Source organism: Podarcis gaigeae, assembly GCF_964106915.1.
Source record: "Podarcis gaigeae genome assembly, chromosome: 13".
NCBI lineage: Eukaryota > Metazoa > Chordata > Lepidosauria > Squamata > Lacertidae > Podarcis > Podarcis gaigeae.
The window spans coordinates 20,772,610-20,790,568 of NC_139689.1; the positions used below are offsets into that span (position 1 = coordinate 20,772,610).

At 45.4% G+C, this 17,959-nt stretch overlaps 1 protein-coding gene and 1 long non-coding RNA gene across 2 annotated transcripts in view; both read left to right on the forward strand.

Moving 5' to 3' along the window:
* LOC310829487 overlaps positions 1-2,330 on the forward strand; it is a 122,937-nt gene extending 120,607 nt beyond the window's left edge. Inside the window, exon 4 of the long non-coding RNA XR_014557280.1 lies at positions 2,165-2,330. This is a non-coding gene — a long non-coding RNA (uncharacterized lncRNA). The remainder of the gene's footprint in view (positions 1-2,164) is intronic.
* Positions 2,331-6,246: 3,916 nt separating this feature from the next.
* Positions 6,247-17,606, forward strand: LOC310829464 (trans-1,2-dihydrobenzene-1,2-diol dehydrogenase-like). The gene is made up of 7 exons (XM_083707972.1): positions 6,247-6,544; positions 10,114-10,225; positions 11,696-11,859; positions 14,767-15,019; positions 15,135-15,259; positions 16,423-16,573; positions 17,442-17,606. Exons 1-7 carry the CDS (start codon positions 6,455-6,457, stop codon positions 17,579-17,581), a joined length of 1,035 nt encoding a protein of 344 aa, XP_083564098.1. The 5' UTR covers positions 6,247-6,454; the 3' UTR covers positions 17,582-17,606.
* Positions 17,607-17,959: the final 353 nt, after the last annotated feature.

Genomic DNA, 17,959 nt, shown 5'->3' on the forward strand with positions numbered 1-17,959 from the left:
ACCCAGTTTATGTTTATTCAGATCCAGCAATAGGCAGCAGGTTTTCCTGGGGGGAAGGGGGAGGGCAAGAGGAAGCATGGATGAGATTATACAACATATAATCATATATTACTAATAGCCTGTACCAGGCACTGCTTGGGAATTCTGAAACCAAAAAATGGGTGCAGTTTTGAAAAGTTCAGCCCACCATCTTGATTCAAAATGGCACCCAATCATATACAAACTTAGTTGAAAACCTGGCTCCTTGATCTCGGGAACTATCTTACAAAATTTGGTTCCATTATCTTAAAAGGTGCCCAAATGTATAGTGAACAAACAAACAGCTTTCCAAAATATAGAGAATATCTGTTTATTTTATCAGGAGGTATTAAGGGCTGCATAAAATGCAGCCCCTGGGTTGTAGGTTGCTTCCCCCTGTGGTTTATAACATCAAAGTTATGGAGTGTAGATTGCAAAGTAGTATGAACTGCATCCAGTAGATTGGTCTCTCTCTCTCTCTCTCTCTCTCTCTCTCTCTCTCTCTCTCTCTCTGTGTGTGTGTGTGTGTGTGTTTATATAGCAAATCTCTAACTTCCAAGATGGCAGTTTGGTTTAATAAGCTTAAAAATATCCAATGCAGCCTCAAAGATTAGGCCCCAATTAAAATTAGCCATGACAAGCAATTTCCATTGAAAGCAATGGGGCAGAAGTTTTTTTGTCGTGACTTTAACTTGCTCCATTGTTTTCAATGGGACAGGCAGCTCAGTGTGCTCTCTTAAGTTTACACAGAAGCAAGTCCCCCTTACCCAGTAAGTGTGCACAGGGATCACCATCTCACAAGTAACTTCAGCTAGTTCGAGAGCCTAGAAAAGTACTCTGCAAATTTCACATCCCTTTGGTTTGAGGGTACAGAGATCAATGGAAAAGAGGGGGCATAGGATATGGGGGAAGGACTGTGTCTCAGGTTCATTCCTCAGCATCTCCAGGTAGGACAGGGAGAGGACCCCCACCCCCACCCCAAAACCTGGAAAGTAAACACTACTGAGCGAGACGGACCAATAGGCTGACAGTATGATTATTAATGTCAATACCAGCTTACTCCAGCAGTTAGGCAGGTCACCCTTTGAAAAGCATTTATGTAACAGCACACAAAATGGAGGAAGAGGAGTTTGGATTTGATATCCCACTTTATTACTCCCCTAAGGGGTCTCAAAGCGGCTAACAATCTCCTTTCCCTTCCTCCCCCACAACAAACACTCTGTGAGGTGAGTGGGGCTGAGAGACTTCAGAGAAGTGTGACTGGTCCAAGGTCACCCAGCAGCTGCATGTGGAGGAGCGGAAACGCGAACCCGGTTCACCAGATTACGAGTCTACCGCTCTTAACCACTACACCACAAGAGGTGCCGGACAGAGCTGTTTTCAGTGCTTTTCCCTGGTCTGCAGGTGCAACAACAGTGTCAGTCGTTCAGCATCTTTTTATGGAATGGTTTGTGCCAGGCTACACCATCGGAGCCTGTAAGATTTCATCCCAGCCAACCAATTTGGGCGCTGGCAAGAATTTAAGAAGATTAAAGAAAGGAGCTATTGTAAGATTAGGGAGAAAGTTGCCTGGGGATCTTCATGCAAAATGTTTGAGATGACAAAGGTGGTGGCAATCAGAAAACGCTCCATTGTATTCAACGGGACTTGAATAAGATTGCGCTGTGAAAAATTAATATTTCAATAGAATAGCATGGGGAAACACCTAGAATAATGGATTAGGTTTGGGCTATTGGGACATAATGGGCTCTGTGAGCCCAGGTGTCACAGTCGCTTTGCAAGATTGCTGAAGGCAACAAACTTTGGCTGTCTAGTGTCATCAGAGAAGGAACAGTCACACTACAGATCAAAAAGGCTTGGCTTTTATTTGAGCTTGTGTAGGTGTGTGTGTGGGGAACAAGATTAAGGGAAGTAGAAATAAATAGGTCTTCTAGAGCAGCCTTTGCCATCCTGGTCCCCCCTCCCCTGATGCTTTAGACTGCAGAGCCCAGCAGCTCCGATTACAGCTCTCAAGGTGTTTGGAAATTGTAGTCCAAAAGATCTTGAGAGCTCTAGTCAGCAAGGATATGTTTCTAATAGAATCTCTCAGTACACACCTACAGAAGTACAGTGGTACCTCAGGTTAAGAACTTAATTTGTTCTGGAGGTCCGTTCTTAACCTGAAACTGTTCTTAACCTGAGGTACCACTTTAGCTAATGGGGCCTCCTGCTGCTGCCGCTGCCGCACGATTTCTGTTCTCATCCTGAAGCAAAGTTCTTAACCTGAAGCACTATTTCTGGGTTTGCAGAGTCCGTAACCTGAAGCGTATGTAACCCGAGGTACCACTGTACAACACACCATGGCTGCCGCACCCACAAGGCTCTCTGCAGCATACTTAAAGTATTCTCAAGACACCCACAATTCCAAGTTTTGTTTGGGAGGAAATAATGAGTGTTTAGACTGTTCCTAATGATCCGTCCAAGGATGCAGATCTCATTGAACTCAATGGAGATTGCGTCTGGATAGCAGAGCAATTTTAATCAAGCCAGTTTAAAGGCAAAGCTTGACACAGGCTTTACACCCTGGGTGTTGCAAAATGCATCGCTGCTGCCAGGAAAACAGATGGCACCTGAAATTAAAATTAGCACCCCATTTTTCCAGGGAGAAGGTTGACAAAACAACAAGGGAGGGATTAAGAGATAAAATCTTGCAACCACCCATCTTAAGAGAGCGGGTGTGGAGGAACAAGGAAACAGAAGACACAAATTCCTGGCGGCCCAGTAAGTTACAGTGGTACCTCTGGTTAATAACTTAATTCGATCTGGAGGTCCGTTCTTAACCTGAAGGTACCACTTTAGCTAATGGGGTGTTCCACTGCTGCCGCTGGGCGATTTCTGTTCTCATCCTGAAGCAAAGTTCTTAACCTGAGATACTATCTCTGGGTTAGCGGAGTCTGTAACCTGAAGCATCTGTAACTTGAGGTACCACTGTACTGCAGTCAGCTCAGTGTTGTTGGGCTCCACTCACTACTATGAATTTCAGAATTTCAAAATCCGCATTGCCATTATTATCCTAATTGCTGGAAAATTTGGGAGTTGGGTCCTGTTTCTGGGCTTCCCATGGACATCTGACTGGCCAAAGTAAAAATAGGATGCTGGACTAGATGGGACATTGGCCTGATCCAGCACGGTCTTCTTATGTTCTGACTAAGGGGTGCACCTCTGCTCACATTGCTTGCCAATCCCACCTACCCCTCTTGCAGAAAAAACAGCTTTATCCAAAGCTTTTCAGTTGTTCGAAACTACCATTTTAAAATCAACAGTAGCTGTGTGATGACAGCGTTACATTTTTATGTATATTGGAAGCTTAGACCAACCAAGTTGTTAGGAAATAGTATGCAGAAGCTTCAGAACTATTCATCAAGCTAGTCACAAAAATGACCAAATGAGAGACATAAAAGACAACCCTTCTAGGAAACAACCATCACTTTTTACCTAGAAACCCTATCACAGCTTCCTCAGATCTGGGGGTGATGAGAATAATGGCATTAATGGTGCAGGAACAGCAACGCACTTCACACATGCCTAGAGGCAAGTTCCTCACAATGACTCACTATATTCCAAAGCTAATTCCTCTAATTAAAAACAGGTTCTAGGATGCCTGGGTTTCATGGGGAAAAGGGAGTGTGCAATGCAGAGGCGGAACTAGTTGCTGTGCACCCGGGGGTGAGACGAGCCATCCGCAGGGGCGGGGCAAGCGTCCCGGGGGGGGGCAGCGATGTCACCCCCTTCAGGGATGACACCTGGGGCAGACCGCACCCCCGCACCCCTTCCTCTGCCAGTGGTGCAATGAGCAGGGTGAAGAGGTGCATCAAGCATCTTCACTGCGCATCCTCCCTCATATGCTGAAAGCACACCTCTTTACTGTGGCCTTTGACTGTTAAGATACTTCTTTTCTCTGGAGGTGTTTTCTTTGCTTTTATAATTGTATATAAACTCGTACGTTTGTTTTCAGTTGTATGATTATGTTGCTGCAACCAGCCCTGGGATGTTGCAGGAGAGGACAGGTAACTGAAATGGCGTAGTAGACAAATAGCCTGAGAGACAGCTCAAAACAAAAAATTATGGAAACGTGGGATAGATATAAGATATATGTTCAAATATACAGTAAGGGTTCACGATCTGTGCTAGCATTCGATTGACTTTGGAGAGAGATTGAGTTGAGAAATAAGATCAAGGGTACATATTGATATAGGAATGTCTTAGATAAAATGTGAAGAAATTTATAACAATAAGAGTACATTCATTTGTAAAAAAGGAATATACAACGGGATTGACAGGAAGTCCAAAGTGTTGGTACATATATGACTCTGGAATATTTCCTTTTCCCCCCTTTTGTATATTATCCTTGTACGTATATAGTATAACAAGTCCTGTGATTTGATGTAATATGATGATGTTTATTAATGTAACATAAGAATTATAATAAAAAAAGAAAAAAGAAAGCTAATTGAGTGATTGATTGATTAATTTAAATTATTTATCTCTTCTTCCTTTCTAAAGTGCAGAGCAGTGTACAATTAAACCCAATAAAATATATTATTATTATTATTATCATTACTATTATTTTATTATTTTCACTTATTTGTGAAAAAAGTCTCAAAGTGACATACAGATCCATGAAACACACACAAAGCCTAAGAACAATTAAAAACAAACACATTATCCAAATAGCGCTCATTCAGTAATATTGTAAGAACAAAGAAAGATGAGAGAAAGGAATGACAGAAAACAATGAAACCCACAACTGTGCAAATAACTAGGAGGGCACAAGAGCCTGATTAAATGGCAAAGTTTTCACTACCCTCTGAAATGCAAGCAGTGAAGGAGCTGGGAGAGAGAAGACGATTCGTAGGGTGAAGACTGCTGCCTGTAACAGACACAGAACCTAAGTAGCAGGAAACAAGCTTTCGCCAGCATCACTGAGAAAAAGCTTTGTCAGTTGATTTCTACCTGTTATGCAGCTCTGTGCTGTCTGCTGAACTTAGCCGCTGCCCAGTTTTGCTGCCTGCTGGTGGGAGCCAGTAATGGACAGCTGGGTGGGGGCGGAGATGCTTGCTTGAACTGTGCAAAATGTCCACTGAACCTCAAAAATCAAGGGAAAGGGCCTGTAGCTTCATGACGGAGCACTGAGAGAGATGGTCCATGTTTCAGTTTCTTACATCTCCATTTACAGTACAGTGGTACCTCGGGTTACATACGCTTCAGGTTACATACGCTTCAGGTTACAGACTCCGCTAACCCAGAAATAGTGCTTCAGGTTAAGAACTTTGCTTCAGGATGAGAACAGAAATCATGCTCCAATGGCGCGGCAGCAGCAGGAGGCCCCATTAGCTAAAGTGGTGCTTCAGGTTAAGTACAGTTTCAGGTTAAGTGCGGACCTCCGGAACAAATTAAGTACTTAACCTGAGGTACCACTGTAAAGAATCTCAAGCGCCAAGGCTGGGGGAAGGGCCCAATCCCACCCTCTCTGAATTCCTGAATAGCAATCAGGTTCAGAATTGGGGGTGGGGGAAACTGTCAAGTTTGGGTTCCCTCAGTTTCTCATTCTCTCCCCCCAACCCCAATCTCCACATCAGGTTTTTGGGTTTGTTTGTTTTTTAAGTCCGCATGAAAATTCACACGCATTTTCGTAGGAATTTCTCCCAATATATGTATATACATGGTTGTATGTAACGTTGCCTAATATACAGACATTTGCAGAACAATTTCTGCTGATGTGATGTAATTTTTGAACGTTATTTTCACGAATTCTTGCAATTCTTATGGACCTTTGAAAACACTTTTTTTTTTGCGCACTTTACCTGGCATGGCAAAATTCGGAGAATTTCAAAGGATGCCTTTGTTGTTTCGGAAAGTGCAGATTACACAGATTTACCTTGAAATGCAACATGATGCAATTTTGAACATTATTTTCATGAATTGTTGCAATTCTTATGGACCTTTGAAAACACTTTTTTTTTGCGCACTTTACCTGGCATGGCAAAATTCGGAGAATTTCAAAGGATGCCTTTGTTGTTTAGGAAAGTGCATATTACACAGATTTACCTTGAAATGGCCCATACTCAAAATACACCCTACCAGGCTAGATGGATCAGTGCCCTGACTCAGTATAAGGTAGCGCTGGTCATGTGTTCACCCCACGCGCTTGCCCTGAAAAGCCAGGATTCCTCCTCCCTGTCCTGTGCATCACTGCCTCATTCCTCTTCTCACCTGTGCGAACACTTCTGGAAGTAGGCAAGCAGGCCTCTACCTGCCCTTGGGCTCCCCAGCCTGCCTCTTTACGCTAAGCCTCAGCCCTCTGTGTGGGCAGCTGAGTGACAAACTGCTGCACCCTCCTGAAGAAAACAGGCAGAAGGAACAGCACCTCTCCGCCGCATCGCTTCAGGAATTCAAAATGGCTCTCCGTTGGGGGATCTGCTCCGCTGGGAAGATCAGCCACGATTTCATCGTGGCCTTGAAGACTTTGCCGGCAGTGGATCACAAGGTTGGATAACAGGCCTGGAATGAATGGGGTGGGTGGGTGGCATGGGGGCACAGGGGAGCCAAAACCAGATTCTGTCACACTTTGCGGATAGAATTGCCAGCTTTCTTCTGTGAGAGCTTCTGTGCCATTAAGAGCTCCCTGTCGCTAGAAATGTAGCTGGCAAAGCTTTCCCTCCCCATGCTAGAAAAGTGAGGGACCTTAGCTTTGCAGTGGAGCATGTGGTTTTTGTGGGGATGCGGGTGGTGCTTTGGGTTAAACCACAGAGCCTAGGGCTTGCTGATCAGAAGGTCGCGGTTCGAATCCCCACGACGGGGTGAGCTCCCGTTGCTCGGTCCCTGCTCCTGCCAACCTAGCAGTTTGAAAGCACGTCAAAGTGCAAGTAGATAAATAGGTATCGCTCCGGTGGGAAGGGAAACGGCGTTTCCGCGCACTGCTCTGGTTCGCCAGAAGCGGCTTAGTCATGCTGGCCACATGACCCGGAAACTGTACGCCGGCTCCCTCGGCCAATAAAGTGAGATGAGCACCGCAACCCCAGAGTCGGTCACGACTGGACCTAATGGTCAGGGGTCCCTTTACCTTTACCCTTTACGTGGTTTTTACAGGCAGAAGTTCTATCTCTGTTATTGCCAGTTATATTTTTTAAAAAAAGATTCTCATGGAGTGATTCTGGAAAAAGAATTACTTTCTGGAGAAAGACCTGGAAGAACAGCTGCCAGTCAGAGTAGAGAACAGTGTGGTAGAGGGACAAATTGCCCCATTTTCTTTGAGGGGAAGCTTGGTTATAAGCTCAGCTGTGGGGCTCATGCTTTGCATACAGAAGTTCCCAAGCTCCATGTCTGGTGTATCCTGCTAGGGCTGGGATAGGCTCCCTGCCTGGAACCCTGGAAAGCTGCAGACAGTCAGTGCCGACAATACCGAACGAGTGACATGGACCAGCGGTTTAACATGGTGTAGGGAGGTTTCTCGTGCCTCAAAAGCCCCTGCCTTCTCTGTTTCTGCTTCGCAGGCGGATGTTAAAAGACACAGGTGTCCTGCCATAAATTAAGTGCTGACAATGAGAGCGAACGTGGCGTAGTGGTTACAGCAGTGTTTCTCAGACTTGGGTTTCCTGCTGCTGTTGGATTTCAACTCCCACTCTCCCTGACTACTGGCCCTGCCAGCTAGGGATAATGGGAGTTGTAGTCCAACAACAGCTGAGGACCCAACTTTGAGGGGGGAAACTGGGTTAGAGTGTTGAATGGCTCAACCATAAAGCTTACTGGGTGTCCTTGGGCCATTCATGGTCTTTCAATCTCTATCTCACAGGGTTACTGTGAGGATAACATGGGGAGGGGATTGCCATGCACGTCGCCTTGAGCTCCTTGGAGGAAAGGTGGGGTATAAATGTAACTTAAAACCAAGAAGTGCAGGGGTGGAACCCCCAACAGCAGTTGTATTTCAGCACATGATGGGCTGCTGTTCTCCTGACCTGCCATTCCAGGAACCATCACTTTCTTTGACTGCTGGTGCTCCAGTCTCGGCCACTTTGCTTCCATAGAACACTTTCTATGTGAACCTGTATGCATGGTCTGTGTGATCTATCAGGGAGCTCCCTTATACCAAGTCAAACCACTTGGTCCATCTAGCTCAGGATTGTCAGCACATGGTTTCGTCTAGGCCAGGCTCTACCAACCTGGTGCCCTCCAAAACATCTGGAGGGCAGCAGGCCGGCAAAGGTTGGGCTAGCCTGTCTCCACTGCCTAGAAGCAGCTCTCCAGAGTAGAAAGGGTTACAAGGGAAAGAGTAGCTGGCGTCTTGAAAAGCAGCAGTTCACACTGCAACATTTTGTTGCAGTTCTGAGTAGTAGTCTTTTCTTTTAACCAACTGACAAAAACAACAACAACAAGCAGAGCACGACTGCCACTTCTTCAAGAAAAAAGATGTCTTCATGAGAAAAGTGCATTTTGGGCATCCACCCAAGGCTACACCCCCAGTTTCAGCTAACATCAGCTAAAAGCTCGCAAATCTCTGTCTCTTGCCTTTGAAAAACTGCCAGCTGTTATTTCTGCTACCTCTCTTCTTCCTTCTCTCAGCTCAAGGGCGTCATCTTCTTCAAGCTCTGATGGGTATCTTATTCAAACAGACAAAACAAAACACAGAAAGATTCCAAACGATCTCCTCCGTATGATCTGATTACTAAGCGTTCATCCTAATTTGCTTGCACAAAGCTTCCACATAAGTTAGATGGTGCCAGTTTCTTATTAAGCATTCGTTCTTATTTGTTTGTGGTGTTGTTATGTGATAATGAGCATTCATCCTGATCTGATTGTGCAGCATTTATACATCTCATTGCTAAACATTTGTGCACGCCACACTTCTCACTTGCTGACAAAGCCCATCCACCTGCCCCTGATCCTGGCATTTCCCTGAAGCTTAGAGACACAAGTTTTAGTTTTGCAAAGCTGCTCCCTCTCTTCATCACCCACCTGGGTTCCTGGGTTTGAGATGTGCAGCCTTATACAGATCCCTCTTCACCTCAGGCAAGCATGAAATCCCTCCTAGGAGCCACACCTCGAGATTCGGGAGTTGTCAGAACTTGATGCACATTACAGCCAAATGCTGCAAAAAGAGCAGCTGTTCCCTGCTTCTGTACTCATAATCACCAAAGGGCACTATCATCACTCACATGAGTTGAGGGTGAAAGAAACCATTCTTTATATTGACTTTTGAAAGGGGCCATAGCTCAGTAGGCAGAGGACCCATAGCTGTCAACTTACAGATTTGAAAATAAGAGACCAGCAGCCTTGAAAATAAGAGACCAGCAGCCAAAATAAAGGATTTTCCAGGCACAGATATGTTCAACTTCTGAGCTCCTCTGAGCCAAAGGCAGAAAGCCCAGCCAGCAGCCAAATGAAGCCTCATTAATAAGGGACAGCAGCGGGATATGGCGCTGGGATAAGGAACTGTCCCGCCAAATAAGGGACACTTGACAGCTATGAGAGGAACTGCTTTGCATGCAGAAGGTCCCAAGTTCAATTCCTGACATCTCCAAGTAGGGATGGGGGAAGAGGTCTCTGACTCTGTGGCGAAGGAAGGCTCTCCAGCACCTGGGGCGAGGTGTCGAGGAGCAGGGCAAACCACCCACAGGGGTGGGGCAAACCGCCCGGCGGCGCATGCACACTACTGATACAGATGGCACACATGCGGCACCAATAGCAACGGCACTTGAGCAGTGCCCATAATGACAGCACGCATGCGCCCTTGGCTGCCCTACAGTGAGTGTAGCTCTTGGCTGGCTGCCATTTTGACACCTCCCCCCTCAGGGTGACACCCAGGGCGGCCCCCCCACCTCCTCCTTCCCATACCCCTGCCCTGACTGAAACCCTGGAGTCGCTGCCTGTCAGTGCAGACAATATTAAAGCTAGATGGGCCAATGCTGACTCACTCTAAAGCAGACTCTTATCATTCTTGTGATGGTACAAAAAGTGATCAGTTTGTAACTTACTTTGACATTCAGTTACAAACTAGGGTGACGTGAGGCTCTGTCAATCATGATCTCTTGTCTCATAGGCTGGCTCTTCCCTCCCCAGGTAGCCGCCATCGCTTCTCGAGACCTCAAGCGCTCTGAGGAATATGCCAAGCAGCATAATATTCCTAAGGCCTATGGATCGTACGAGGAATTGGCAGAGGACCCTGACATAGGTGAGGCGGATGGAGCTTGGAAAATCAGCCCAAGTGGTCATGAGTGGGGAAAGGGGAATGAGGTGTGATCTTCTCAGGCAGCTTCCCCAGCTTGGTGCCCTCTAGGTGTTCTGGATTATGCCTCCCATCAGGCCCAACCAGCACCCACGCCCAGAGTCAGGGATAATGGGAGTTGTACCCATCTTGAGGGTACCAAATTAGGGAAGGCTGTTCTAATGGAATCTGGATATCAAACTAGAAACAGCTTTCAGGCAGGAAGACATCAGACACCACCCTCTCTCTGTCCCTTGTACACATCTCTCAATGACTCTGCAAAAGAACAATAAGAAGCTGTCTCATAGCAGGTCAGACTGCTGAGCTTGCTTAACAATGGCATTATGTGTATCTTATGTGTATTTTAATGCACTGAATAGAGTGAAAGATTATGAGGCATAGGGGAGTGAACTTAACAGCGCTTAGCTTATATTTTTTAGTTGCTATTTGTTGGAGTTGTTAATATTGTTTTATACATTATAAATGTTGATTTGTTAATCACATAACATTACTTTTGCTGTAATCATGATGTTTCGCTTATTTTCTGTTAATAGTGTTTTACAGGTTGCAATCATTTTGTTGCAGATTCGTTAATTATTTTATATGATTTATGTTGTATTTGTTCTATTCTGCTTTATTGTGTTATTGTTATTTATTGTTTGTAAGCCGCTTTGAGATTCATTTGAATGAAAAGCAGCATAGAAATACAATAGCTCGGCTCAGCTCAAATAGCCCTTCAACCCACAGCTCTATGAGGAGATGGTGGCATTTCTAGACAGAGCTGTGTGAGAAACAGGAGTTTCCTCTTCCCAGTTCAGCACAGAAGTCAGAGGAAAATAGATGTCTCTCTTTCTCCATGAAGAAGCTGCATGGAAGGACTGTGCTATGAGGAAAGACAGTCCTTTTCATGCAGAGCAGAACAGAAGCTAAATGATCAGCACATGGAGAAGGGGAAGGCCATTCCGCCTCCCCATGGACAGATTGCTAAGCAGCTGAGAAGACAGTGAGATGCTGGTGGCTCAGTTGGGAAGGCTGTGTGGGCTGGATCAGGCCAGGCCCATAGGCTGCTATATTAAACAGACCCCTATATTAAACATACTCCAGCCTTCTCAGGATCTGGAACCCAGCCAGAATAAGGAGCAAAACTCAGATTCTTGGTTTCCCTCTGGTGGTTTCGTAGTGGTGGGGTTCAAGTTACCATGGAAAGTCCCACCTTCTAACATAGAAGCTTTGCCCACTAATCCCGGATCTTTGAGGGGTTGGCTGTGATAGTTAGTGGTGAGGGAATGCTCTCTACATTTGCTCAGAAACACCTTTATCATTTCACTAGTTTCAGGCCACAGAAAACAGACTGAGGTTGAGCCTACAGGTTTTGTAGCTAAATTTTTGCTTTGCTCCCCATTTTCTGCTCCCCATCTGCCGGGATCCCTCTTTCAGACGTGGTCTATGTGGGGTCGGTCCATACTCAGCATCATGCACTCGTCCTCCTCTTCCTCCGTGCGAAGAAGAACGTCCTGTGTGAAAAACCCATGGGCATGAATGCAGCAGAAGTCTGGGACATGGTACAAGTGGCCAAAGAGAACAATGTGTTCCTCATGGAGGTAGGAAATATTGAGGCAACATGGGAAGCAGTGTGATACAGCAGAAAAAGAGTGGAGATTGTCTGCAAGATATGGGTTCAAGTCCTATTTCTGCCTGTTTATTGAACATTCATGCTGATTTGCTTGCACAAAGCTTACACAGAGGTTAGGCTACGTCTGGTCTTCATTGAACATTCATTTTGATTGGTTTGCACTGAGGTTATATGGCAATGAGCACTCATCTGATTTGTTTGCCCAGTGGTTCTACATCTTTCTGTTAATCAGTTGTTTATCCCACAGTTTTTACTACATTTATGCATCACTTTCCTAACTGCAAGAAGTCCTTTTTTAAAAAAATAAAAAGTGGATTTGTCGTACAAGAGCAACAGAATATTTTAATCCACTTTCATTGTGCAAAACCTAAATTTCTGGTAAACAGTTGAATCCGTCCAGCAAATTACTGACAGTCTAGAGGTGGCCTTTCTAGCTAATTATGGTTTACTGTGAATGAGCACTATGCTATTGCACATTCCTCCCCTGTTGCAACTGGGAAGCCTTAGTTTCCTGTTACATCTCAACCAGGGATCATGGTTTGTTTGATGATTGCTAGCCAATCTTAAAGCTGTGGTTTGTTGCTGGCGTTTGCCGATACTGGCTTATTAGAAAGCAACAAATCACAATTTCTGGTAATGGGAAGACTGATAAATTGGTAACAGGTTCAAGGGTCTTGTGTTAATTCATATGGCCCTATACAACACGGGCCCAAATTACCTTACAAACAGAGACGGCTCCTGGCTGACATAGAATGGGAGGGATTTCTAAAAGGTAGGTGTCACTATGCTAAAGGTTCGATTCTTGCATTGTACAGAATGGACCTCCAAATGAGATGATATTTACAGAAGGCCCTCTCCTGCAGAGCATGGTGATCAGCTGGATATATAAGCGATGAGATTCTCTTTTAGATATCTAGCTACCAAAGGAATTGCAGTTAACTGCTAGCAAGAGAACTCAATTAAGCTGCTCTGAAAAATGCAGGAACCAGAGTTGTCCCCACCGATCATCTTCTGGCTACACTCCCATAGAGATACTGTGCAGCAGGAAGAAATTCAACAGGTGCAGCTCTCCCTTGTGATTGCAGACATAGTGAGGAGGAATGTTTTGTCTGCTGAATTTCAGCAAACTGGCAGTCTAATAAATGTGGCAAGCTTAAAGTTTTGCAAGTTGCAAGCTGACATTGCAACCTTTACCATGTGAACTCTGGGGCAAGGTCCTGGCAAGACTGTTAGCAGTCTGGGCTGTCACTGATTTCCAGCCACATGCTGCTAATCCTGCACATTTGCTTTTGTAGATCTTGACTCCAATAAACCCATATATATTACTGCACTCCCTGCTCATTTTCTCCCCAGCCTCCTGCATTCCCTCCCTCCTTGTTCTTCCAGTTCATCTCCCGCCTTAGGCAAAGAGGTGAGCGAGTGTAGCCAAATTCCACCTTTTTATTTCAATTTATAACACACCCTGAAGTTTCAAGCCCTTATGATTGCCAGGATAGAATTGAAATCGGTATGAGGATTCTCCAACTTGGATAAATAATGAAAAGAATGATTTGCACATTCTACATTGGAAGCTAGGGACGCGGGTGGCGCTGTGGGTTAAACCACAGAGCCTAGGACTTGCCAATCAGAAGGTTGGCGGTTCGAATCCCCGCGACGGGGTGAGCTCCCATTACTCGGTCCTAGCTCCTGCCAACCTAGCAGTTTGAAAGCACCCCTAAGTGCAAGTAGATAAATAGGTACCACACCAGCGGGAAGGTAAACGTCGTTTCTGTGCACTGCTCTGGTTCACCAGAAGCGGCTTAGTCATGCTGGCCACATGACCTGGAAGCTGGCTCCCTCGGCCAATAAAGCAGGATGAGCGCCGCAACCCCAGAGTCGGTCACGACTGGACCTAATGGTCAGGGGTCCCTTTACCTTTTACATTGGAAGCTGCCTTATACCAAATCAGGCCAATGGTCCATCTAGCTCAATATCGTCTGACTGACAGTAGCTGTCCAGGGTTTCAGGCAAAGTTCTCAACCAGCCCTATCTGGAGCTGCCAGGGATTGAATCTGACCGACCTTCTGCACTCAAGGCAGACACTCTGCCACTGAGCAATGGCTCTTCCCCAAATCCTGTTCTTTAGTACGTTCACAAGTTTGAATTACTCTTTCTTTTCCATACATCCCACTTATTTTTTCAGTTTTATCTCCTGCCAGTTACTACACTATACTGGCTCTCCCTAGCCAGTCTAGTGCTTTATTTGCTGGATTTATAAGCCAATGGGCTTGTTTGTTTTATTCTTACCTAAAATTGCAGTGCACCTAACACATTAAACCATGGGTAGGCAAACTAAGGCCCGGGGGCCAGATCCGGCCCAATCACCTTCTAAATCCGGCCCGCGGACAGTCTGGGAATCGGCGTGTTTTTACATGAGTAGAATGCGTGCTTTTATTTAAAAAGCATTTCTGGGTTCTTTGTGGGGCATAGGAATTCTTTCATTTACCGTATTTGTTGTTTTTTTCAAAATATAGTCCGGCCCCCACAAGGTCTGAGGGACAGTGAACTGGCCCCCTGCTGAAAAAGTTTGCTGACCCTTGCATTAAACACTAGTCACTGTGGAGGGGCAAATAAATAAATAAAAAATTCAGAAGATTCACCCGCTTCTCAGCCTTCTCTTAGTTTTACAGTTTGCACCAGGCATTGACCACACACGTTTAAATATCTTAAGGACTAGAAACTTGGTTTGCTGAGACACTTGTTAGTATGACACACAGGCTGAAGTTCCTGAAATTCTGAAACACTGCATGGAATGCCAAATTGTTCTTCATACCCACTCCCTCTTTCTTTTCCCGAGTGGAAATGCAGGGTATAACTTAGCCTCCATCTCTTCCAGGGCTTCTGGACAAGATTCTTCCCTGTATCCGAGCAGATCCGCACTCTGCTAAGTAAGAAGGATCTTGGGGACTTGAGGGTGCTTCGAGCTCAACTAGGCTTTCGGATGGATGACATCCCAAGGCTGGTGGATAAGAAACTGGGTGGAGGCGTCATTCTGGACTTGGGCTGCTACCTCATTCAGTTTGCATCAATGATTTTTGGGCCTGAGAAACCACAAAGCATTACAGCCTCAGGGTTCCTACTTGAGTCAGGTGAGGCTGCTACAGTGGGGTGAAGAAAGTGGAGTTTGTGGGAGCCCTAGGGCTATAATTAATGTTTGGGAGATATGGATTAGTGCTGCATTACATCCTTTTCTGTGCTTCCCAGGAGCGGATGAAACTGTTGGCATCGTCCTCAACTACTCAGGGAACCGGCAGGCTGTGCTTAATTGCACCATGATGATCGATCTACCAGGAGAGGCATTAATTGGGGGAACTGATGGGATCATCAAGGTACTTGGTTAAGTGGTGGGCAGATGCTTGACTTGTCAGGTGGGCTTTGTTTACTTTACGAGAAGCACAAGAACCACCGACAGGTACAAAATGGAGGCTCGGGTGTACAAAATGGTGGTTCAGCGAGACAGAGCCAGTGGCCTCCTGTACTCTGTGATCCATACCGTGGGATAGATATGCTATAAAATCTGCACCTGAGTTACTTCGAGATGAAGAATTTTAAATACCAAACTTCAGGGAGAACAGGACAGACACAATTTTTGTTGTTACTATAGATAAGCTAGTAGAAGTTGGAAACCCATGTGAATTTACTGCAAATCATATAGTAGGATACCATCTCCAGTCTGCCCACCCATAGCATGGAATATTGTGGATTCATAAATGGCGAGTGTATTATACATGATGAAGATGAGGAAGATGCGCACTTACTTTTAAAAACTAGGATTACTTACTTCTCTATCAAATTTTCCTCCCAAGACGGCATATATAGGTCCGCCCCTCACTACTTTTAAAGTCACAACAACCCTGTGAAGTAGAACGATGACGCCCAAAGTCATTCAGGGAGTTTTGTGGCTGAATAGGGATCTACACCCCACTGGTCATGTTGGAGGGAAATGAAGTCCAAATGGCAAGGACAATGAAGCAGAGAGAGATTTTAGGCTTGGGTAGAGTTCCCGTAGAATTCAAGCTGCCAGCCAAATGGCTCTCTGATTCATAAGTTGCATGCCATGAACTCGCTAGGTGACATTAGCAAGTTGCAAGTCCTCAGTGTGAGCCGCCTCACCCGACTACATGTATATTACTCAGAAGTGAGAACTCCTCAAGCAGCTGCAACACCCCACAGACGAGGGCAGGCCCCTACCAACCAAAGGGCAGCAATACCAATACCAATGGTGTTTCTGGCAATTCTGCCTCTGAGCAGCAGCGGCTTATGTTCCCCATTCACCTCACAGAATGGCAGTGAACCCTGATTTCTGATCCACACACATGGAACAAAAATGCCAACCGGGGCAAATTCCACTCCTTTCTCCATTTCTGTTGGAATTCTGACACCCTTAGCTGAGACTGATCAGGGAGATGGGAGTCTGATTCTCACAGAGTCGGCAAATCCCAGAGCTTCTCTGCTTTCCATCAGAAAATGTGTGCTGCTTCTCTTTCTCTAGATCCCCAACCACATGAACAGCCCCACAGTCATGTTTCTCAAAGGAAAGCGGTGGGAATGGCCCCTGCCAACATCTCCTGAACCGCTGTTCTTCGAGCACGACATTGGGCTGCGATACGAAGCTGAACATGTCCGGCTGTGCCTACTGAAGGGTAAGTCTCCTGTGGAGGTGGTGTTTTTGAGGAATGTGAATAGCTTAACCAGCGAGGGCAACCACGTGTCTCGAGGAGGGCTGGCCCTACCATTAGGTCAGGTGTGGGGAACCTTTGGCCCTCCAGAATGTTGCTGAACTACACCTTCCATCTTCCCTGACTATTGGGCTCTGCTTGCTGGGAGTCGCAGTTCAGCAAAATCTGGGTGGCAAAAGATTCAGAGGTAAAGCAAGCCTTCAAAATTTTAAATTACATGAAAGGACAGCAAGTCATTAGTTATTTAATGTTTTATTGCTGTTGGAAATTTACCCTAATACTAGGGAGGGGAGAGGCACCTGCAGGATAAATTATATATTTTGCCTCAGGTGCCAAAGTCACTTCAACAACCTTGGACACTATATGCCCCTGCCCTGCACTTTATGGTGTGGGATTGGCTGAGGCAGCATTTGCTGCTTGGCTCAATCAAGAAAATTTATTGGGGCGCCTCAACTTCCAAGCATCTCACAAGCAGTGCATGAAAGGAAAGACCTCTCCCCCACTATATTACGCACCAGCAACTGTTACCCAGAGGCATACTGGCCCTGAATCTGGAGGCTTCATATAGACATCACAGCAAATCCCCCTCTGTCCACTAACACGGCTTTCCTAAAAACTCTGCCATAAATGTGATCCTATATAACTTGATAGTAGTTTAGATTTGTGCTAAAACAGGGATATTTATTAGCTTAATGAATGGCCCATTTCCTACATCGTTATTACAGGCCCAGGAAAATGTGCATAGGATTGCAGTCTAAATCTACTTTGAAACCCAATAGACCTCAGAACTGTACCTAATAATCCAGGTTCTATTAACCTGTCTTTTGTGCAGGTTTGAAGGAAAGTCCTATCATGCCTTTACACGAGAGTGAAATCATAGCAACCATCTCTGATGAAGCACGGAGGCAAGTGGGTGTGATCTACGAACAAGATCAGGTCCAATGTATCAACCAATCTGAAAGCAGAAAATAAAATTTGCACTTTTTTTGTCAGAAAACATTCTAGTACCTGAAGAATGGCTGCCGTTATGAATGCTGTTGAATACTGTCTGGGTGAGGGCATGGAAACTTGTCTACCTGGAAAACAAATTATCTGAAAATGTGGGCATGATATATTCTCCCTGCCTGTTAATTCCTCAGAGGGATGGCATGGAACTCAGGGGAGAAATGGTCATCCCTTGCTAATATAGTTACTCCCATTGGTTGGATGTATTCCACATGGCCATAATTAGCATTTTGACCGAGAGGATGAGATAAGAAGTCATTATTTTGATTTAAAGTATTTATCTCCCGCTCCTTATTGCCAACACTCACAGCCCTAGTGGTGTTCTCTCTAATGGTACCTAAACAG